This window comes from Lutra lutra, chromosome 9 (genome assembly GCF_902655055.1).
Source record: "Lutra lutra chromosome 9, mLutLut1.2, whole genome shotgun sequence".
Taxonomy (NCBI): domain Eukaryota; kingdom Metazoa; phylum Chordata; class Mammalia; order Carnivora; family Mustelidae; genus Lutra; species Lutra lutra.
This window is the reverse complement of record NC_062286.1, coordinates 128601292-128623274: the sequence shown is the minus strand read 5'-3', so window position 1 is coordinate 128623274 and position 21983 is coordinate 128601292. Positions and strand designations below refer to the sequence as shown.

The 21983-nt window shown below is 56.4% G+C and overlaps 2 protein-coding genes across 3 annotated transcripts in view; one reads left to right on the top strand and one right to left on the bottom strand.

Moving 5' to 3' along the window:
- Positions 1-16216, top strand: part of RIMS4 (regulating synaptic membrane exocytosis 4) — a 61663-nt gene extending 45447 nt beyond the window's left edge. For both annotated transcript variants that reach the window (XM_047746702.1, XM_047746700.1), the window contains exons 3-6: positions 8132-8244; positions 8483-8584; positions 9069-9208; positions 11713-16216. In XM_047746702.1, the coding sequence (XP_047602658.1) occupies positions 8132-8244; positions 8483-8584; positions 9069-9208; positions 11713-11931 (574 nt within the window). In that variant the 3' untranslated portion in view covers positions 11932-16216. The remainder of the gene's footprint in view (positions 1-8131; positions 8245-8482; positions 8585-9068; positions 9209-11712) is intronic.
- Positions 16207-21458, bottom strand: KCNK15 (potassium two pore domain channel subfamily K member 15). Its single transcript, XM_047746699.1, has 2 exons — positions 20967-21458; positions 16207-17798 (listed from the first exon to the last, which is right to left on the bottom strand). The coding sequence occupies exons 1-2, from the start codon at positions 21247-21249 to the stop codon at positions 17089-17091; spliced, it is 993 nt and encodes a 330-aa protein (XP_047602655.1). The 5' UTR covers positions 21250-21458; the 3' UTR covers positions 16207-17088.
- Between the last annotated feature and the right edge of the window lie 525 nt (positions 21459-21983).

Here is a 21983-nt window from a genome sequence, read left to right as displayed (position 1 = left end):
CAACAGCACTGAAGGGCACCCTGTCATTTATTCCTGCCTCACCAAAACGGAAACCCGGATTCAGAGGTGAAGAATGTATCTCCACAGCTACAAGCGGGGGTGGGGGTGAGTCGGGGGCCGGGCTCCCAATCCAGGCCTGCCTGACCCACCCGGAGCCCAGACTGCAGACCCTGGGGCTCGGCTCTGGCAAGGGTCACTCTCCCCGCGGCGTGTAGACACAGCAGAGCAGAGTGGTTAAGCAGATGCACTCTGGAGCCAGACTGCCAGTGTCTAGCAGAGTGATCTTGGGGTTATGTAACGTTTCTATGCCTTGGTTTCCCATTCTGTTATTTATTGGATAAATAAAAAAGTCAAATTCCTGGCATCAGGCCTGCGAGCCACACTCATGTGCTTGGGAGCAGGTGTGGAAACATCTGGGTGCTTGAGAAGCTGGAGTTGGGATTGTGGAGTCTTTGTCTCCTGGCACACAGCCAATTCTGCGACACCGCTTGTTTTGAAAACGTGCATTTGTTCCAACACAGCTGAAGTATTAGGGAATAGCTTGAGCACAATACAGATTTTGCTTTTGCTCAGGTGTGTTTCATTCTGAGAAACACGAGGGGAATGCTGAAAACAGCACCCACGTGGGAGCACCCCATACAGCCCTCCAGCCGCTCCCTGCCCCCGCGGCTCCTGCCCCCTGCCCCTTGCACACTGGGCCTTACAGCTCTCTTCCCCGTCTCAGACAGCTCTCCTCCGCCACTTCACAACAGCTCCTGGGCTGCGATCCTCTGACACTCATTTCCACAAGCAAACTTTAAGGTCATTGATTGCCTCAGTAAAGCACCATGTTTATTGTAGTCTGTATGTATTTCTTAACCATTTAATGTGTTTAAAGACTGTTTTTACTATGTTCCTGTTGTGTGTGTGCGTGTGTGTGTACATGATACTGACATAGTGTTTGGCTGTTGTGCCCCTAACCCTGTTTTCCCCAAAAGCTCTGTGATTTCTTCTGGGAGGATTTTGCCCTGCAGAGTGATTTTTAGGAATGTCTAGTTTGCATGATAGCAAATGAGTGTAGTGGAGGCTCTGCGGGTCTGTGGGAGGGCGGATGGATGGGAGGAAACATGGGGGCAGACAGTGAATGGGAGAACAGCAAATCCATAAACCACTAAAACCTTTCAGAGCCACATAACCTATAATCACCACGAGGGCTGTGCAGCCTTTTAATTTCAGATGCAGTTGACATAGGTGATCCATCCGGAAAAGAGAAGAGTCAACCCTCAAGTAACCCAGTTAGTTCTTTAACTGTCGAGAGCACAGAAAATCCAAACAGAGCTCCGGCCAAACAGAGCTCAAAGGTTAATAATAAAAGACAAATGGGTTTCAGTTCTGCAAACAAAACTAACAAGATTTGAAATGCAGGAAATCTTATTTCACCATTAACACAAAGTAAAAGGCCAGCGGCCCATGGGTTGTAATCCTGTTTCAGGCCTGTGCCTCTACCCATGTGGCTGATGTGTGTCCTGGGGGGGGAACCAGCTGCTGCGGTCCTCCTCCATTTTCCCCCCATCCATCCTCCCCTCACCACGCCCCCCCCCCCCCCAAAACACACACACCTCCTCAGAGCCTGGCCTTGGTCTTAGGCATCCAGATGCTGCAATTCCAAATAGGTCTGGAGTCAGAAGTGCCATGAAAGTACCATGGCGAGGGAGAAGAGGTCCTCCCAGGGCAGAGAGCAGAGGCCGCATTTATTCACCCAGCATATATCGTGTGCTGGGGCCCGTGCCGAGTACCTTGCCTGCGCCTTCTCTCTGACTCTCCCCACAACCCAGTAAAGTGATCATAGTTTAGCCCCATTGCATCCATGAGGAAACAGCAGCTCAGAGTGGTTACAAAACTTACCCCAGGTTGCATAGCACTGGAATCCAAGGTTCTGTTTCAGGCCAGACTCTAGTCTCAGCCACTGTATTTTCCCAGTTTGGGACCAGCTGAAGGGTTTGACAGAGAACCTTTTTTTTTAAAAAAGATTTTATTTATTTATTTGACAGAGATCACAAGTAGGCAGAGAAGCAGGCAGAGAGAGGGTGGGGGAAGCAGGCTCCCCGCTGAGCAGAGAGCCCGACGTGGGGCTCGATCCCAGGACCCTGGGATCATGAACTGAGCCGAAAGCAGAGGCTTTAACCCACTGAGCCACCCAGGTGCCCCTGGCAGAGAACATTTATTGAGTTCCTACTACATACAAGACACGGTTCAAGAACTGGCATGTGTTTGGTATTTAATTCAGCAGACTCTCTCCCACCCCTTTGCAAATGGACCCTATGAGCAGAGATTTTTGAAACTTTTAAAGCTGACACAGCACGGGCACCCATGGGTGGCATCACTGCACACTGTCCAAGAGGGAGGTGGGAGTGGTCTTGTGTGCACATGAGACAATTTAAGCACAGAGATGCCAGCAGCTTGCCAGAGATCACAGAGCAAGCAGGTGACCAGTGACTAGAACCAGCTTGGACTTTTGTCCTCTGCCTTTTGTCTTACTCCAGGGAAGACCCTGAGGTGAAGTGAGATCTCTGATACAGTCGACCCTCAGGCCAGCAGGAACCTGCCACTATCCCTTCTTCCTTCTTCCAACCCCATGGAGGATGTGATAACCCGTTCAGGGCTTCTGGGGCATCTGCCTGGTTCCTTGGCAGCCGGTGAGGCACCCTGGGATGGGAAATCAGGCAGCCGCCCAGATATTATAAACAATTACCGCTAATTACCAGGCCTGCCAGTTCCCCATTGTCTGCTCACAATCCCACCAGGAACCGAAGAGCAGACAATGGTGATGTTGGAGGGAACTTTCAATTTCAGGCTGCAGAAGCCTCGCTCTGCCTGGGAGACTGGGCCTTTCGGTGACTTGGAGCTCAAGAGGCACCACTATTTCTTGGGCTTCTGGAGCCCAGATTCTCCTTACAAAGGGAGCCTGGAACCCACAGATGGCCGGGAGCACGGGGTGAGAGAGAGACAGGGCCGAGGAGGAAGGCGCATGTCACCAGTCGTGAGAGTCTAGGTCTTAGCTTTGATGTTAATTAAGGATCTTTGCAAGAATAATAGATACACATTTCTATCCCTCGATATTTAAGTTGTTTCCCCCAGACTCTCTCTGTGAGACTGTTGCATAATTGCTGAGATAATAGATTCAGAAGCCGGACTGCTTGGATTCAGCACTCCTCTGCCTGTCTTGGTTTGGCCCTCTCTCGGGTGTGCCAGGAACATATGCTTCTTTTGGGCTTGGAGGGACACACACAGCCTGAGTGACAGGTTCACGTGACAAGACACCACGCAGCCATTTCTGCAAAGCATCATGCCCTTTCCTTAGCTCCGCCCAAGAGGAAGGATGGGCACAAGTCCCCTCTGCTTTCAGATGCCTCAGGCCCGTGTGGGGGTTCCCAATGGGTCTCAGCACCACCAGCCCCGTCCAGGGACCCAGGCCTTCCCTGAGGACCCTCCAGCATCCCTGCTCTCCCCTCCTTCCTGACTTCCGCTGCTCCCTGGGGCTGGGGAGTTGCGGTGTATCTGGGGACAGGACAGTCTGGTTTTTGCACATATCCCTCTATGTCTGTTTCTTCTTGGATTTGCAACTCAAAGGCCAAGAATCTGACCGGCTTGTTCATTGTCTTCTACTGGTTCATCACTTATCTGAGGCTGTTGCCTGAATGGAAGAGGGCGGCAGGGATGGTAGGAGATCACGAGAAGGAAAAATAGTCAGGCTACAGTGTCAAATTATCATTCTGCCATCAAGCCTGCCAATAACTTGAGTAGAGAGAGAAGTTCCTGGCACGCCACTCAGGTGCCGCCCATGGGTGAGAGAGCAGCATGAGCAGCGAGGCCTGGGGGGCTGGTTTGGGGCTCTTGGGGAGGGCCGTGACTTTCAGTCTCTGGGATTCTCTTTTCTTGTTTCCCGGAGAGTTTTTGTGTGAGCTTGGGTCAGGTGTCTAAGCCGTGGATCCGTCAGCTCTGCCCAGGGGAGAGGGGCCCTGTATTTAAGTAAAGCCAGTTACCATAACCGGCCTCTTTAATCGATGACTGAATGACAGCATCCGTTTCTGGTTCATGTCAATTTCAGGGCAGGTGTTTCTGGTCGTTGGGCCCAGGCTCCCTTTTTCTTGTGGCCTCACCGTCATTAGGGTCCCTGATGGGGGAGGAGAGAATGTATATGAGGTTCCGAATTGTGGTAAAATACACAAGATACCAACATTGTAACAGTTTTTCTCATTGAAGTAGAGATGACACAGTGTTACATTGGTTTCAGACGTACAACATAGCGATGGGACAACTCCACCTGGGACTTATGGTTCCATAGCTGGAAACCTGAGCCACCCCCTCCCCTTCACCCATCATTATACCTTCTTTTTTTTTTTTTTTTTTAAAGAGAGGAGGGGTTTTGGGGAGAGACAGAGGGAGATGATCTTAAGCAGGCTTCTCGTCCAGCACAGGGCTCAGTCTCACAACCCTGAGACCATGACCTGAGCCAAAATCAGGAGTCAGACACTTCACTGGCTAAGCCACCCAGGCGCTCCTGTCATAACGATTTTTAAGTGTGTTGGTTCGGTGGCATTAAGTAGTCACATTGTGCGACCATCACCACCGTCCACCTCCAGAACTCTTCATCTTGTTAAAGTGAACTCTGTCCCAGAAAACCTGAAATCTTTATTTTTCCCTCCCACCCACCAGCCCCAAGCCCCTGGCAACCGTCCTTCAGTCTCTGAATTTGACTGCTCGAATATCTCCTACCAGTGGAAACATCTAGTGTTTACCCTTTTGCGACTGACTTATTTTGTTTAGCATGACATCTTCAAGACTCATCATTACAAATTTTACACATTTGTAAAATGTGTCACAATGTCTTTCCTTGTTCAGGCTGAATAATAATGCGTCGTATGTATAGACCCTTCGTCCTCTGATGGACACTTGAGTTGTCTCCACCTTCTGGCTAGTGCAGATGATGCTTCCATGAACAAGGGTGTACAAATGTGTCTCAGACACCCTGCCTTCAATTTCCTTGGCATACGCCCAGAAGTGGAATTGCTGGATCATATGGTAATTCTATTTTTAATTTTTTGAGGAACTGCCATCCTGTTTTACAGAGCGGTTGTACCATTTTACATTCCCACCAACAGTGCAAAGGATTCTAATTTCCCCACATCCTTGCCAACACTTGTTATTTTGTTTTCTTAATTTTATTTTGTTTTTGATAGTAGCCATTTCAATGGGTGTGAGATGGCATCCTGTGAGCCCTGGCAGGTTTGGTTTTGTTTTGTTTTGTCTCTATAATGCCAGTGCCTGTCTTCGGCTCTGACTGCTAAGGCGTTCATTTCAAAGAGGCAAACAAATTTGTCAGCCACACAGAGCCGGGCCACCTCCTCCACGGTTGAGGCTCTTTTGTTTTAGAGATCTTGACTGATTTCAGTAACTGACCATTTGGGCCACTTGTCTTTTCTCTTCCTGTGCTTTAAATTCCTGCTCTTATGTTTTAAATTCACCACTAAAGAGTGAGCCCTGAACCCCTAGGCGCCCACCCTGGACCCCCACGAAAGCAGAACCCCTGGTCCGTGTGCTCTCTCGCGCCCACTTCCCCCTTCCCACGACCACGCTGTGTAGTCCCAGGTGTGCTGTGCAGTTTCCCAGGTCTTGTAGGTAATAAGCCTTTATTTCTCCAAAGTTCCCTGGTGATTGTTGCTTACAACAACAAAGATCCCTGGTGATTGATGTATCTTGCCATCTTAGTAAGAACCACAAAGGTCGGTCCAGTCCTCACACTGATTTGGAAAGGGGGGAGGTATGGCAGGCATGCGGGGGCCCAGGTGAGTGCTCCAGACATTTCTAGCCTAGGGTGTTACTGTCCTTAGGCTGAGACTGGCACAACGGACGGCATGGCAGACGGCCCTGGAAGGAGCCTGTACCCCTTCAGCTCACAGGGGCCACACTTGGTTACAAGGCTGGGAGACAGACTGAAATGTCTCTCCCGAAGGAAGAGATGAGGAGAGCCTTCACCACACTCAGAAAGGCATACCAGGCTTCTGGGAGCTCACCCCACATCCTGGGACCAGTCCTGGACAAGGGGAGGGTGTTGTATGCCGTGACAGCCGCCTGAAAGGTGTCTTCCACAGGCTGACTTGGGTTCTAACTCTGCCTCTTCACCCTCTTACTGTGTGACCGTAGACAAGTGGCTTTCCCTCGCTGAACCCCAGGGTCCTTGATGCTAGCTCAATAAAATCATGCCTGTTTCCCTAGAACCACTGCAGAAGTCACACCAGAAGGTATGGCCCATGAGGACAGGAATTGATAAGCCCTGGAGCCCTGAGGGGTGCTGGCACATAGTAAGCCCTCGGGACTGGGGTACCCAGCCTGAAGTAGGTGGGTCGGGGACTGGGTGTGTCTCGGTATATTGTCCTCTTTGGTCATTTCTTCAGGAGCAACACATTTCCCCCAGCAAAATGGTGGGTTCCTAGTGTACAGGGTCTTGTCCCTCGGGAAAGGCACCGGTGGTTCAGAAGCAGGAGGGGGCACGTGTGTGGAGTGCATCCCCAAGCCCCACCTTCCTTGGAAGCTCTTGGAAGCTCATCTTGCTCCTTCAGGTTGAGATCCCAGCAGGTTTCCGAAGAGGGGAAGCTTTGGTTGGCGGGGTGGGGGGTGCTCTCAGGCAGTGAACCAAGCATGCTGTGCCCCTGAGGCCCCAAAGCGGTTTCCTCCTCCTGCTCAGGGACCTCCCTGGCTGCTGCTGGGCAACCTGCCACACCATAGGCACTTGTTAAAAGTCCACTAGTGTTCTTGGGACCTTCCCAGGTGGAAAGTCACCAGGGCTTGGCCTTGGAAGTGTTATATTCAAGTGCTGACTCCCTAGGAGCTCTGTGGCTTTAGGCAGAGCAGGACCTCCTCCTTTTCATCTGAATAGTGATGGTAAATCTGAGCCACCAACCTCTTGGGGTTGGAGTGAGAGGGTCAGATGAGGAAGTGGGCTGCCAGTGCTTTGCTCCTAAAGATAACAGTACTCATCTCATTTAATACAACAGACCTAGGAAATGGGAACATTATTATTCCCATTTCAGAAATAAGAGAGAAAAACTATAATTAAAATGGGCTGAAGCAAAATAATAATAATTTGTAATAATAATAGTTGTTATTGACTTATGTAACCAGAAAAGAGATGAAGTATCTTGCTTCAGGTAGAGCTTGACCCAGGAGCTCACGCAAGGCCTTCTGCCTATCTGATGGCTTCCTCCTTTGGGTTCCAGATGGTAGCGAGATGGCTCTAGTCTTCTAAGGTTCGAGTCTGGTGGGAAAAGAGAGCTTCTCACTCCCCACAGTTCATGGGAAGCTTCCTAACTAGATTCCTATGGCCTGAATTGGGCCATGCACAGCTCTCTGAACCAGCACTGGCCAAGGGAAGGAATGTACTGATCGGCCAGGCTGAGCTCACCCCTGGGCCCTGGGGCCTGCTCTGCTCTGTTGCATGGGAATTGGTGCCTTGGGGAGGGGGGCTCTTCAAAGAAGATTTGAGGTCTCATTCCCAACAGAAAGGGCAGTGGCCTTTGGGCAGCCCCATAGCAGCAACAAATATAAGCCGCTGAGGCTGAGCCACAGGTCCTTTGCATCTCAAATTATCAGGTGCAGACAGGTCTGCTGGGGCTCTTGTTAAAAGGCAGACTGATTCAGCAGGTAGTGGTGGAGTGGGGTGCAGATCTGTTCCTGATTAGCTCCTGGGCACTGCTGCTGGTCCCTGCACCACACAGTGAGCATCGTGGCGCTAAGCCACAGGAGCCAGGCACTGACAGCATCACCTCCCACGCGTCTTACAACCACCCCAAGAGGCAGGTATCATCAGACCCATTTCACGGAGGTGGAGCCTGAGGCTTGGTGAGGGGAGGTGAGGGGATGGTACAGGACACAGAAGCTAAGAACTAGAATTTTGAAGTTGACGTGGAGATGTTAGGACCATGAACATGGAAGGAGGGAGAGAGAGAATAGAGGTCTGCCGGCGGCCGGGCGGTGGATATGGGCAGAATCCCTGGGGACTGAGAGGAGCTCTGGAGGTGAGTGCCTGAGTCATCAGAGCCCCCAGTCAGAGCTGGGGGGACATTCGGTTTTGTTGCCTCCTTCCTTCTGGCAGCCTTAACTACGGGGGCGTGTGCCTGGCGTCTGACGCGCAGTTCAGCGACTTCCTTGGAAGCATGGGGCCTGCGCAGTTTGTGGGCCGCCAGACCCTGGCCACCACGCCCATGGGTGAGTGCCCCGAGACCTGTTCCAGGTCTTTCCCCCACTCCCTCTACCTTGGCTGCATCCGCTGAGCACCCAGCTTAGAGCCCGGTCCCACCTGCCAGGCCCTCAAGCGGTCGGAGTTGTTTCTGGTCTTGTTTGGGCTGGGAGCAGGGGAAGGGGTTTCATCTCTAGAGAGGAGGGGCTGAACCCTTGGGCGAGCTTCTAAGTTACCTCCAGTCGCTTTGCTTGGGGCCTCTTGCAGGGGACGTGGAGATCGGCTTGCAGGAGCGGAATGGCCAGCTCGAAGTGGACATCATCCAGGCTCGGGGACTGACGGCCAAGCCAGGCTCCAAGACACTGCCAGGTGTGGGGACTGCCCTTCTTTCTGCAAGGCAGGGGTGGACGTCGGGGAGGAGGTCCTGAAGAGTATTTGGGTTGAGAAGAGAGAAAATTGGGCCCAACTACAAGGGGACCCCTTTGTCCCAACTCCATGACTCACATGGGACTAGTGGTTTAGGGTTTGTTCTGAGGACACACTTATTGACCTTATTGGTTTCCTCCACTGGTTTGAGCTTCTGGAGGACAGCCTTGGCACAGTCAGGCTGAGCAGATGTGTCCGTGGTGAGTGTGGAAGCTGGGGAAGGGGCGAGCAAATCAGGGACTGAGAGAAGGAAGAGGTCAGTGCAGGCAACTGCCCAACGCAGGCTGCACCCCCCGCTGTGGCTACCTACCCAAACCTGAGCGGGGCAGTCCGACCCCCAGCAGTGACTAGGCAGCGTCCCTCTGCTGTGCCATGGGCCCACCGTTTGGGGCCCGATTGGAAGTTACCTCCCGGCCTCTGTCCTCAGCGGCCTACATCAAGGCCTACCTGCTGGAGAACGGTGTCTGCATTGCCAAGAAGAAGACCAAAGTTGCTCGCAAGTCACTGGACCCTCTGTATAACCAGGTGCTGCTGTTTCCTGAGAGCCCCCAGGGCAAAGTCCTGCAGGTGAGGGGCCCTGGGGCAGGGGTGTGTGTGCAATTCCTGAGGGAGGGGGGAGCGCTCCTGGGAGGAGGGAAGTGGGGGGTGGCAGCTGGAGGGAGTGGAGCCCTGTGGTTGGTCTGAGTGCTGCAGTACAGCTTGGAGCAGGTTCCTTTCTGAGCCTCAGCCGCTTCCTCTGTAAGATGGGGGTGGGGTGGGGGGGGGCCTGTGTTACCTCCAGGGAACATCACTGTGACAGTTGACGTGTGTACTTTGTGCAAGAGAAGTGTAAGTCTGGCCTATAGGGAGCGTGCTGCGTGGCTGTGGCAGCTGCCATCGTTCTTGTTGTTCACATCAACACGGCCGGCTCTGGCCCCGCTCTGGAAGCCGGGGCTTGGCCTGGAGCACAGAGATCATCCGCTGGGAGGCAGTGAGGGGCCAGAGAAGCGAGCCGTCTCCTGGTCGTTAGGAGGTCCTCGGGCTGACTCCGACGAGGAATTGGAAGTAACCGCCCATCGCGGGTGTCGGCGGGGCCCAGGTCGGACGCCTGTGGGAACCATGTGTCCACCGTCTCAGGGCCGCTGCTTGGGCACCTCAAGCTGGTGCCTCCCTGCCTGCTTCTAACCGGGGCAGGCAGAGCAAACGAGGGCAGGCCCGGGGTGCTCCAAGTGGCCGAGGCAGTGGGACTTCCGCCCAACTTGGAAGCCCAGGGCCTGTCTGGGGCAGGATTTTTCAACGTGAGGGTTAAGACCCATCTGAGCGGAGAAATCCGTGTAGTGGCTCTCAACACGTTTGTTTGCTTGCTTGTTTAATGGGCTGGACTGAGAAAGGAAACATTTATTGTTCTTCGGGAGACAAGTGGTTGCTGGTGAGGCACTTGCTTCCTTTGGGAATCCCGCGTCTGCACCCCGTGACGCTGTGAAGCTCTTACTGTATGTCCCTGTCAGAAAAGCTTGGGGAAAGTCTTCCAGCCTAGAGGCACGTAAATACAACGTCAAACCCCAGAAGACCACCCAGGGGCCACATCTGGTCCGCTAGAGGAAGCTCGTGCCTTCTGGCCTGGGTGTCTTCAGAGAAGCCCCGGAGAACGGAGAACGCCCTGCCTGGGATGTGGAGGGTGCGGGGTGACAGCCTAAGCGGTCCTTGCTGCAGAGCGCTCTGACCGCCACCAGAGCAGGACAGACCCACCGGCACCATACTCGAGGTCCAAATGCTAGTTGTGGTAGTGTGCGAGGGCTGCTGTGGCAAAGTGCCACCGACTGGGTGGCTCACACAATAGAAATTTTTCACGGTTCTGGAGCTAGGAGCCCAAGACCAAGGTATTTGGTTTCTTCCAAGACCTCTCTCTTTGGCCTGCAAACGGCCACCTTCCCTCTGTGGGTCCTCGCGTGGTCTTTTTGCTCTGTACACGTGCACCCCTGTGGCCTCTCCATGTATCCTGGTCTCTTACAACTCCAGTGGGACTGGATTAGGGTCACCCTAATGGCCTCATTTGAATCTAAGGCCCTGTCTCCAAATCACGGTCGCACACTGGGGGCTAGGGCTTCCACATGAATTTGGGGGGAACACAGCTGAGCCCACAACTCCAGTTTAAAATGAATCCATGCATGCACTAGAGGTGGGCTCCTGCTCAGCTGCCCAGGGGGCTACCTCGGGCAAGTGATTTAGCTTCTCCCAGTTGAAACAACTGAAACGAGCGTTTTTGTAGGGTTGTTGGGAAGACGGCCTCTAAGGCCAGTATCACCTTGGGGCAGTCCGACACCGCCCATGGTGGCATGGGCTCACACTGTTCTCATCTCCCCCCTCCCGTGTGCTAGAGGAGCTGCTAAGAGTTCACAGGGAACTTTCACATCCGCTCCTCTGATCCTTACCCGCGAGGTAAACTGGGGGTGATTTCATTTAAAAACAAGAACTCGAAGACGCCGGGATGTTAGATGCCTTGCCCGAACCATTAAGCCAGGACTGGGATCGGGACCTACGTGTGTCTGAGCCTGGAAGCCGTGCGTGCGTTCCCACAGGCTCTATGGGGTGGCTGAGCCGGCCCACCTTCAGAGAGGGCACGGGACCTGAGCACAGGAACCCCCCAGCTGGCTGCCCCAAGACAGTGTGTAAACCACACAGCAGGGAAGGCACTGCAGAAAGGAGGCTGTTGGACACAGGGAAGGGCATCGTCAGCCACTTATAAAAACTTTGTTTCACGTCGGGGGTTTCCAAGGATCTGGAAGCAGAGCGCCTGGTGGGGGTTGTAGCGGGGACCAGGCAGGGGACTCCCCATGTAGGGTCAACCTTCAAGGCTTGGCATCCAAGGTGGAGGAGGATGCGGAAGGTGGAGTGGAGAGGGCTGGATGGGAGGTAGGGAGGCAGGAAGCCAGTCGTCCAGGCGAACAGTAACGGTGGCACCAGAGCCAGGAAAACACAGTCAGGCTCGAGCCAGGACTCAGAGGTGCAGGCGTGGGCGTGACCTGGAGTCTGGTTCTGGGCCTGTTAGCAGCCCCGGCAGGGTCTGACCCACGGTGTCTCTTGCCCCGCAGGTGATCGTATGGGGAAACTATGGGCGGATGGAGCGGAAGCAGTTCATGGGTGTGGCCCGTGTGCTACTGGAGGAGCTGGACTTGACCACCCTAGCCGTGGGCTGGTACAAGCTCTTCCCCACCTCCTCCATGGTGGACCCGGCTGCGGGGCCCCTGCTCCGGCAGGCGTCCCAGTTGTCCCTCGAGAGCACCGTGGGGCCCTGTGGCGAGCGATCTTAGGGCCGGGGTGGGAGGGGCTCCCCGACAAGGCCTGGAGAACGCCCAGCCCCAACCTGGGACCCCAGGCCCAGGGGCACATTGAACAGAGGAGGATGGGGTTCTCCCCCACAGTGGGGAAGCAGAATGGGGAAACCTGCCCCCCAGGGCCCCTCCTCACCCACTCTTTGCCTCCTATCCCCTGAGACCTTCCCTCTCCCAACGGGATTGGCTGCACTTTTGACTTGGCCGGTTCTTGCCCTGGTGGATGTGGCTGCAATCCGGAGAAAGGAGAGACTGAGGTGGCAGAGCAAACCATCCTCCTGTCCCAGACACTGTCCGACTGCTCCCCCTTTTCGCCTCCTCGGAAGCTCGCTGCCCGGAGCCAAGTCCAGAACCCAGCGGCCATCTCCATGGTGCCAATTACCAGCAAGTGTCTTTCCTGCGGCACCGGGTCCAGGCAGCTACTCCAGCCCCAGAGCCGATGGGGCAGGCTTGCAAGGATCCGGAGCCAGCTCCGGGGGGCCCAGAGCCTCCCGCTTGACGAGGAGCTTGGCCTCCCTCCGCCTGCCCGTGGAAGGAGCTTTGCCGCAGCCTGTCTGAGTCCATCTGTCTGTCCCTTCCTGCCTGCCCCTCTTCCGGTGGCTCTAGGAATTGGGGTCCAGCAGGGACCAAAGGAAAGGAGGCAGCGCCCTGGGCCTGGCACAGACCCCCAGGGTGTCCTCCGTGGACTGCAACAAGCTCGTTTGAAAATGGCGGACTGGGAAGGACTGGGTCGTCTGCGTTTTGGTGAAGGGGCTGCGGGACCCTGATTTCTGAGAACCCCAAATCCAGAGAGCTCACTGCCTCTGAATTTTGGAGATGCTGGATTGGAGAGGGAGTCTGAGTAAAGTCGGGATTGGGACTGGTGGTGCCAAGGCAAGGGTTTCTCAAATAGGAGAATCCCTCCTCGTTGGATGAGGTCAAAGGTCTTCTTGTCTACGCCTCTGCCTCTAGGCTAGGGATCTGGGGAGGCAACAGAGCTTCCCTGTTTTAGTCTTTTTAAACAAACCATTCTATACTAAGGGCAGAACCCACTGCCCTGGCCTCAACTACCTTGGCTCATGAGTGTAAGAATTGGGAGATTCCTTCTCAAGCAGGCCTGGGTAGCTGCCTTCCTGGCCCGGCCCTCCCCGAGGCCTACGGAAGCCCTTTTGCATGCTGGGAGGACACAGGCTGGCCCCTCTTTATAGAAGCACATTTCTGCCACCTCCCCCTGGGAGGCACCCAGCAGCCCACCACCCCTCATTACCCAGTCCCTGCTGTGTAGGGCGTAGTCCAAGTTAGCTGGGTAGACTTAGTGTTCCAGGCCCCGGGGCCTGTTCTTAGCTTGCATATAGACCTTACAGAGCTCCAGGACAGGGGTGGAGAGGAGACAGCGGTCTCCCTGCTGGGCTGGGTCTGGGCCTGGGCCTGGGCCTGGAGCCTGGGTCGTGGGAGGCCAGCCAGCCATTCTTCCCCTTCCCTCCCCCCACCCCCAGGGTTGTAGCTGGAGCTGCCCCTTCTACTCAGATGTTCTGATGTATTATCCTTGATACAGGTTTTATTTGTGAAGCACTCCTGAGGGTTGTGGGCCTCGGTGGAAGGGTCTGGGCTCCGTTGGACGGACAAGGTTGTCTTCCACCCGGAGGCCCAGCTGTGTTCAGTCCCGCCTTCTCCTTGGCCTCACTCTAGGCTGTGGACCAGGCGATTTCTTCCACCCGGAACCCCTTCCCTCCCCTCCCCGCCCTCCCCTCCTCTCTCTGCCCGTTTAAGCCCTGGGGAGCCTTTAACGTTCTGGAAGAGTTATCTTGCCTCCATGGAGCTTCCCATGCTGCACTGGGAAGGGGAGACAGAGATGCCCCTTTCTTTTCTGGATGAGTTCTCCCGAGCTTCCTGGGATTGTGCTGGGTAGAATCCCAAGGCTAGGGCAGGAGGCCGCCAGGGCCCTGGAGGGCCTCCCATCTGAGGCCCGGAATCAGCCCCTCCCCTGTTATTTTTTTTTAACCAGTGTGATTTCTCCGCTGTTCGTTTATTACTCACCATTTGGAATATTTTGAGCCAGGAGAGCGCCTTCTCTCTCCAGCCGTCACTGCTCGGGTTGTTCAGGGGTAGCTTTTCAAAGACGGGGCAGAGCCTGGCTGTCCCACATAGAGGGCGAGAGGGCTCGGTGCCGCCCCCCCCCCCCCACCAGGCCAGAGCCTACCCTCCGGGGTCTGCACAGCCTTTATAAAGAGAGAACGCGCTCCAAAGCAATAACAACATCTGGGGGTGGTCTCCGAGGGCCCCCCTCACTGACTTTCTTGTTTGTTCTGTGAAATCTCAGTTCACCTTCGGGTGGGGTGGGGTGGGGCTGGAGCCCTGTTTCTTTGTCTAATTGTTGTGAGCACGTGCCCTGCTTCCAAGGGGCTCTGACCATTTGGTGCGGGAACCACTGTCTGTCCTCACCAAGAGATGGGGTTTTGGGGGAGGGGGTGACGGTTCTCAGTGTTAGCTTGTCCCCACTGCTGCCTGACCCTCGGCGCACTCACACTCCACCTGGAGAGGAGCAGAGATGGGGCCCCATAGAAGTTTGGGAGCCGCGTGCTCGGGGCTGATTCTTTTCTCAATCACTGGGCCGAAAGTCACACGCAGGGGTACTGTGGGAGGAAGTCTCCATTTCCCTTTGCCAGAATCCGCTTTTCATACAGATGGGAAAGGGCCTTTGGGACCATTAGTGAAGTCCGTTTTACAGAGGAGGACTGAGGCCAGGCGAGGCCTGCCTCTGGGATCACCTGGGAATTCAATGACACCCCCTAGCCTGGGTCTCCTCCAACCCCAGGCTGAGCTGGAGCCAGAGTGGGACCAAGTGAGGCCGTCATTTCACGCAACACTTCCTCCTCCCTTCTCTCTGTAGAACCTCTCAGTGGCCCAGAAAAGATGGGCACCCTGTAGCCCCTCTGAGAGGTGAGGCAATTAAAGCCCGGAATCAGGAAGTGACTTGCCCAAGACCCCTCAACAAATGATCCATGGGGACAGAACAGGGGCTCTGTCCTGCTTCGCTCCTTCTTGGGACCTGAAGCCACTGACCAGGCAGGTCTGCCATGATAAGTATTTGTGGCCTTTAAGTCCTGGGCCACCCAGCCTGCCTGGTTCCATCTCCGAGGGCCCGGGTTTGGGGGAGAGAGTTGCCATAGAGACTTAGCTCTCCTGGGGTCTGGTCCAGCTGACTTCGGGTACACGGATCTGGTCTAAGCCTTGGAGTCTGTCTGGGCAGAGGCTCCTGCTGCCGGAGCGGCCATAGCCCCATAGGACCAACCTGAGGGATGTGAGAAGCACCACTTCCTGCCTGGGGCTGGTTGCGAGCGAGGAAGGGCCGTGGTACACCGCATGTGAAGCCTCCTGACGCCTTCAGATGTAACGATACCTGACCTTCCTATTGTGCTTCTCAGACTTTTGCTTTCAAAGTGCTTTGACGTCAAGCACACACTCCCAAGAGCCCCTGGGCAGTAGAGGGGGCCAGTATTATCAGCCCATGTTAGCGACGAGGGAGCTGAGACCCGGGGAGGGAAGGCATAGGCTAAGGTCCTACTGTGGGGCCATGGCTGCGCCGGGACTAGAACTCAGTTCTCCAGCACTGGAGAGCTGTAGGAGGTGAGGCAGATCATGTAGGGGGTGGTTACACACTTTACAAGCTGATTCACCATCCAGTTCCTTAAACCAGGAGCTCCTGGGCACCGTTCAGTGTCGAGAGGCGGCGCTGAGCACCCCCCACCCTTGGAGCACAGCTGTTGCGTCAGGCAAGGCCACCTGCATTTATTTATTGAGCAGCAGCGCTGTGCCGGGCCCAGGGGACCAAGTCCCCTCCCGCTCCCCAGTAATGATCCCCTTGGCTCTTCGGGAGGGCCCCCTGTCTGTATAGCAGCACTTCAGAGTGGACGGAAAACCGCCACGTCTGACTCACACGCCCTGTGGGGGAGGCGGACTGTGCCCATCGCACTCCCAGCGATGAGGAGTGGCACTTTGTGAGGGCAAAGTGGAGACTTGAACCCGGGGCCTCAGGCAGCACATCTTGAATCCTTTCACTCCACGGCTGCCTCCTAAGAGGGTGGCCGGGAGGCTGGACCTTGGTCCTCAGGCTGGGGGCCTTTCTATCCACCCGCTTTTCCCTCACTCCCTCTCCGGGAGCAGGAGCTGCTCGGGATTTTGGGGAGGGAGGGTTTCCGGGGCCCCTGGGTGGGTGTGGGTCACGTTGCATTGTGTTCATGACCATGTAGCTCATGTTGAAAATTAAAGTTTTTGGCTTTTCTAACCCGGCTCGCTCTGCTTTGTGTTGAGAGTTCTGTCTGGGAAGCCAGGGGTAGGATGCTGTGGGATGCCAGCACGCCCCACCGTGGGCGCGGAACCTTCTAGAGATGCATGGCGGCTGGGGCGGGGGGTGGCGGATTCCAGTCCTATTTCAGAGCTGGAAACTGAAGCCCAGGTAGGAGATGACATTCCCCAAGGTCACACGATGGGCAGGTCCCAGACGACGGCTCTTCCCACAGCAGGCTGCTGTGTCCAGGTGCCCCAGGGGTGCGGGGGCTGCCAGCAAGGCCCCCCTCATCCTGAGGTGGCATGGCCAAGGATGAAGAGCAGCAGATGAGGAGAGGAGGGTATGTTGCATTCACACATGGGCCAATTCCACTCTACACCAAACAGCGAGAGAATGAACAATCATTTAAATAGTAGGGATTTGCCCACTCCTCCCCACTGCACAGATGTTTCCCTGCCGTCCATCAGATCCCCGTGCTGCTGGTGCGGTAAGCGGCTGGCCTCACTGTTGATTCCAGTGCTGAAGGTCGCCCATCTCCCCTGAAACACAGAAAACCTGCCTGTTCTCACAACAGAAAAATGGCCACCTGTTCCCACTCCAGAGGGCGGGCTGGTGGAGACCCTCTCCTGGTGGGGGCTGATGTGGCCACGCCTTCCTGAAACAATTTGAACCACAAGGGATTTGGGCCTACAGGGCGACTTAAGCGTGGCCCTCGTGCTTATGGTGCTGCTTTAGGGGCTGGCCACAAAAGGGAAGGACAGACTGCCCGTGGCTGAAGATGGCCTGGAGGCCATAGCCCTTCACCCCTCTCCGAGCTCTGGGGAGGGTGCACTGACAGGTGACCCCGGGCCCAGGCCAGAGCTGGGCTGTCAGATGGACTTCCGCCGGGCCGGGAGCCTGCCCCCCCCGCCGCTGCCCACAGCCCCAGGACTGGAGGGGGGCGAGAAGCCCAGGTTGTCGCGGGCCCCGATCTGCAGCTGGTGCACGCGCGAGGACACGGAGGTGGAGCCCCAGGCGCGGGTGCGGCGGCGGGGCGCGGAGCGGCCGCGGCTCTCGGGCGCCCCCAGGCGGAGCGGGCTGGAGCGGCGGGCGGCGCGCTCGGGAGCGTCGGTGTTGGCCGCCAGGAAGCGCAGGACCACGAGGTTGAGGAAGGCGCCGATGACCGTGAGCCCCAGGAGGATATAGAGGAAGCTGAAGGCCACGTAGGGCGGCTTCCTCTGCAGCGCCTCGTCGCTCTGCAGCGCCACGAAGTCGCCGAAGCCGATGGTGGTGAGGGTGATGAAGCAGTAGTAGTAAGCGTGGAAGAAGGTCCAGCCCTCGAAGTGCGCGAAGGCGGCGGCCCCGAGGGCCAGGGTGGTGGCGCATACCAGCAGCCCGGCCACTACCATGTTCTCGGTGGACACGCGTGGCCGCGGCAGCCCCAGGCAGCGCTTGGCCGCCAGCAGGAGGCGCCGCACCAGCGCATTCAGTCGCTCGCCCAGACTCTGGAAGGTGACCAGCGTCAGGGGGATGCCCAGGAGCGCATAGAACATGCAGAAGACCTTGCCTGAGTCTGTGCCTGGCGCGGCGTGGCCGTACCCTGGAGGGAGAGCAGAGGGTGGGGGGTGGGGGTAAGCGCCGGCCACGGCCGCCCTGCCCGGGCTCCCTCCTCAGCCCTGGAGCCCGTGTAGCATCTTGAAGTACGGCTTCTAACTAGGCCATCCCCGCCTTTGAACCCTTGCGTGGCTATCCCTAATCGCCCCAAACGGTAAACAACCCACCGACCCTCAGCCGGGGAAGGGCAAACGGCCTGCAGTCCATCCACACAGCACGGTTCTGTTCAGAACAGAGAGGCATGAGCTAGGGTTACCTGCTGCCGCAAAGGATGGCTCTCAGTTGCATTAGGCAGAGTGAAGGAGGCCAAGCTCAAAAGACAACATACTGCATGGTTGCACTGAAATGACATTCTGCAAATATTCTGGCACAACTATGGGGACAGAGAGCAGATCTGTAGTTGCCAGTCCTGGTGGCTGGAGGAAGGGTAACCAGAAAGAGGCAAGACAAATTTGGGGGTGATGGAAGCCTACCATGTCTTGGTGGTGGCTGCAGTTGCCTGACAGGCCATCATTTGTCAAAAGTCGTAGAAGGCTGCTACACTGCAAAATGGTGCATTTCATTGTGTAAGTTACGCCTTGATTTAAAAATAAAGCAAAATCTTCCACGGTGCCCCAGTACCCACAGGAGAAAGTATCCACCTGTTCTCTCGCGGTGTCCGAGCTCTTCAGTGATCCAACTCCCCTCCCACCGGTCCAGCCTCACCCCGTGTTGCTTCCCCAACCCACATGTCCCACCTCCTCATGCCTCTTCTCATGGTTTTTCCTCCCCTGGACTGCCCTCCACCCTGCCCCCCGGTCCACTTCTCCTTCCCATATCCTGCTCCAAGCCAGCCCTTGCTAACCCATTCTTCAGTCTGGTGTAGCACATGTTCTCTGTCGTAGGGGGACCTATGCGCCACTGGGCGTCCTTGAATCCTGGACCACTGTGCCATCGCCGGGGAATGAGCATTCCTAGACAGAGGAGCGAAAACTTTCTTGGTATTCTCAAAGGGGCCCACAACCCAGGAAAAGTCAGGTGGACCTTCCCCCCAAAGAACACCCCTCCTCTAGCAGATGGACACCACCTGCCAAAATGGAAACACGCAAATACACAAACCCTGGAACCATGCCGTGCCACAGGGAGCAAGTCAGTCCCTCCCACACACGCGGGCAAAGTGAGGGAGGCACGTGGGTCATCACCAAAGCATCGCTGCTCGTGGTGAAAACTGGACAAGCTAAGTGCCCATGGAAAGGGGGATGCACAGCAGTGGCTCCAACCAGGGGTAGTTTTGTCCCTGACGGGGACATCTGCCTGTGTCTAGAGACACCTCTTGTCACAAGTGGGAGGCAGTGGCTGTGTGCTACCGGCATCTACGGGGTGGAGGTCACCGATGCTGCTAACCATCCCACAGTGCTCGGGACCGCCCCTCGACGGGGTTATCCGGTCCAGCAGGTGGATAATGCCAAGGTCAAGATACGGCTTTCAAGCAACCCAATGCAGGGTCAAGAGACTCGTGACCCTAAGATCAAAACCTGAGCTGAGATCAAGAGTTCGACACTTGACTGACTGAGCCACCCAGGCGCCCCACGGTGGCACAGCTTTTTAGGGATTTTTTTTTTTTTAAATCACCAAAAAATATGCGGTGAAAAAAGGCAAGAGTCCGAACAGCGTGTACAGCCTAAGATCCCCTGCCGGCTCTCTGCAAGGAGGGCTTACGCAGCCCGAACACACGGCGCAAGCTGGCGCCCCCAGGTGGCCAGAAAAGGCAAAACTCTGGCTATTTCCACTCTAGGTCTCTTTCCCAGGCTCCCAGATGCCAGCCAGGAACCGGCGGCAGAGAAGACCAAACCGAGCTCCAGAGGTCTCCAGATAGCGTGAGGGTGGGCAGAAGGGGTGGATGGGTCCCTCCCACTGGGCATGGCAACAGAGAGTCTTGGGCTGAGCCCAGGTAGGGAAGCAGGGGTGCCCGTGTTGACAGGAGAGGGCATAAAGGGCTGAATGGGAGCTGGGCCCACAGCTGGCAAACAATGAATTGTTATTACTAATTAATAGTGCCTATTTAGCCTCAGGCACCACGCCAGGCATTTTACACACTTGACCTCATTTAAACCTGGCAACCACCCAGTAAGGTAGCAAAAACTGCATTTGCAGTGGAGAAAACTAGGGCTCAGAGAGGTACATCCAATTGCCAGAGAAATAGGAGCCAACAGAGATGAGAACAGAACTCTGGGCTAGGTGACTGTAGAACTCAGGCTTTTAACCCACAGCTCACATCCACTTGCAAGGACATTATGGAAAAACTTTCTCCAGTGCTTGGACTTCCAGAGTGGTGATCCAAACTCTGGCGTTGTTGGGGGGGGGGGGCATGCCTAGATATCCACAACTGGAACCTGGGCCAGCCTGACACCGGGCCTGGAGCCCTGCAGAGCCTGCTTCTCTCCTCTCCAGTTTCCCCAGGCTTCTGCTCAGCAGGTACCAGCCAGACGGTAGCCATGGCAACGGCTGACGGTCCAGATGCTGCAGAGAAACTGCTCTGGATCCCCGAGGGTGAGGTCCAAAGCTTGTGGTAATCAGTCATTCCTTCAACAAATATTTATTGAGTGTCTACTATGCGCTCGGCTGGGTACACTGCAGTGACTAAGACAGACTAGATCCCGTTCTCGTGGAGTAACAGAATAATTATAATACAAAAATCAATCTCTATTTTTTAGTGCTTTGTGTGTGTCAGACCCTGCGCTAAAACTTTCCGCATGCATTATCTCCTTGGCAATAATTATCTCAGCCCAGCCCCAAGATAAGGGAGGCCCATTAGCAGCCCTACTTTTTACAGAGGGGGAAAGTGAGGCGCAGAGAGGTTAAGCAACTTGTCTGAGGTCACACAGCTAGGGTGATGCAGCCGGGCAAGGAAGCCTCCATCTCCAGCCCCTCGCGCGCTCCGGCCCGCTCCATCTGTCTCCCAGCCCCCGGAGGTTTCCTGAGCTGTCCCGCGTGCCACCTCTGGGCGAACTTGAGCTCCTGACTCCTCCCAGCCCCGCCCGCGTGGGACGCCGGCCCCCCTCGGCGGAGGGCAGCTGAAATGACAAGTCCAAAGCCACCCAGGCGGGCAGGGGCAGAGGAGGGGTTCAGCCCCGGGAGCGGGCTGGGGGCGTGGGCGCGTCGCGGGGCCGCTCACCGATGGTGGTGATGACGGTGATGGCGAAGTAGAAGGAGCCGGCGAACTTCCACTGGCGGCCGGCGCGGTGCGGCTCGGCCTGCAGCGCCAGGCGCTCCAGCTCGCGGTAGTCCTCGGCCGAGAAGCCGTACTTCCTGCGGAACTCGCCGCGCTTCTGGGCCAGCAGCCGCTGGCGGCCGCGCTCCGCCTCGGACTCGAGCGCGTCGAAGACGGCGGCGCCCACCAGCAGGTAGGACAGGATGCACAGGATGAGCGCGGCCGTGCGCACGCTCTGCTTCCTCATGGCGGCGCCGCGGGCCCCGCGCCCCGGGCCGGTCCATGCGCCCCGACGGCCGCTCCGCACTCCGCCCTCCGGCCCGCGCGGCGGGAGCGTGCTGCGGGCCGCCGGACGCGCGGGCGGGCGTGGGGGGAGGGGACGGAGGCGGGGCCTCGAGGGGGGGCGCGGAGGACCGAGAGGGCTCCTCCCGTCGCCCCGCCCCCTCGCGACACCTGCCTTTGTTTACCCGCCGGAGCTCTGGGCGCAGGTGTCTAAGCAGCGACCGCTGGAGCAGAGCGTCCAAAGCCCGGTTCTGCAGATGTCGGGTCTCCACCGCTATGGGCCTGTGACTTTGGGCCAGTCAGCCAGCAAGACTTTACTGAGCACCTACTGGGACAAACAAGCGTCCTGGGCTACACGGAGCCCATATCCTAGAAAGGAGGTTTGGCTAACAGACCCACAAAGATCATTGAAGACAAGCGTGAGACAGAAGGGAGTTAGTCTCTGGGGGAGGTGGGCGTCGCCCCACTGAGGTGATGGGAAAGGCCTCCAAGGAGTGACTGGGGTGGGAGCGTCCAGGCAGCAAGTGCGAATCCTTTAAGCAGAGAACCTGCGTGATCTGGAACCGGGGAAACGGGGTGCTGGGGGGTGGAGGAGCAGGGAATAGGAGGACAGAGAGGGGACCTCACACAGGGTCTTACAGGCTGTTAGCACGGAAAAGCTGTAAGCAGGAAAACAAACACACACCAGTGATCTGATTG

What these genes read in the sequence shown, in the direction of transcription:
- KCNK15 (XM_047746699.1), bottom strand. Translation starts at nt 21,249, where the DNA reads ATGAGGAAGCAGAGCGTGCGCACGGCCGCGCTCATCCTGTGCATCCTG. An exon ending in CACCGTCATCACCACCATCG is followed by an intron (nt 17,799 to 20,966) that starts GTGAGCGGCCCC and finishes CTCTCCCTCCAG; the next exon opens with GGTACGGCCACGCCGCGCCA.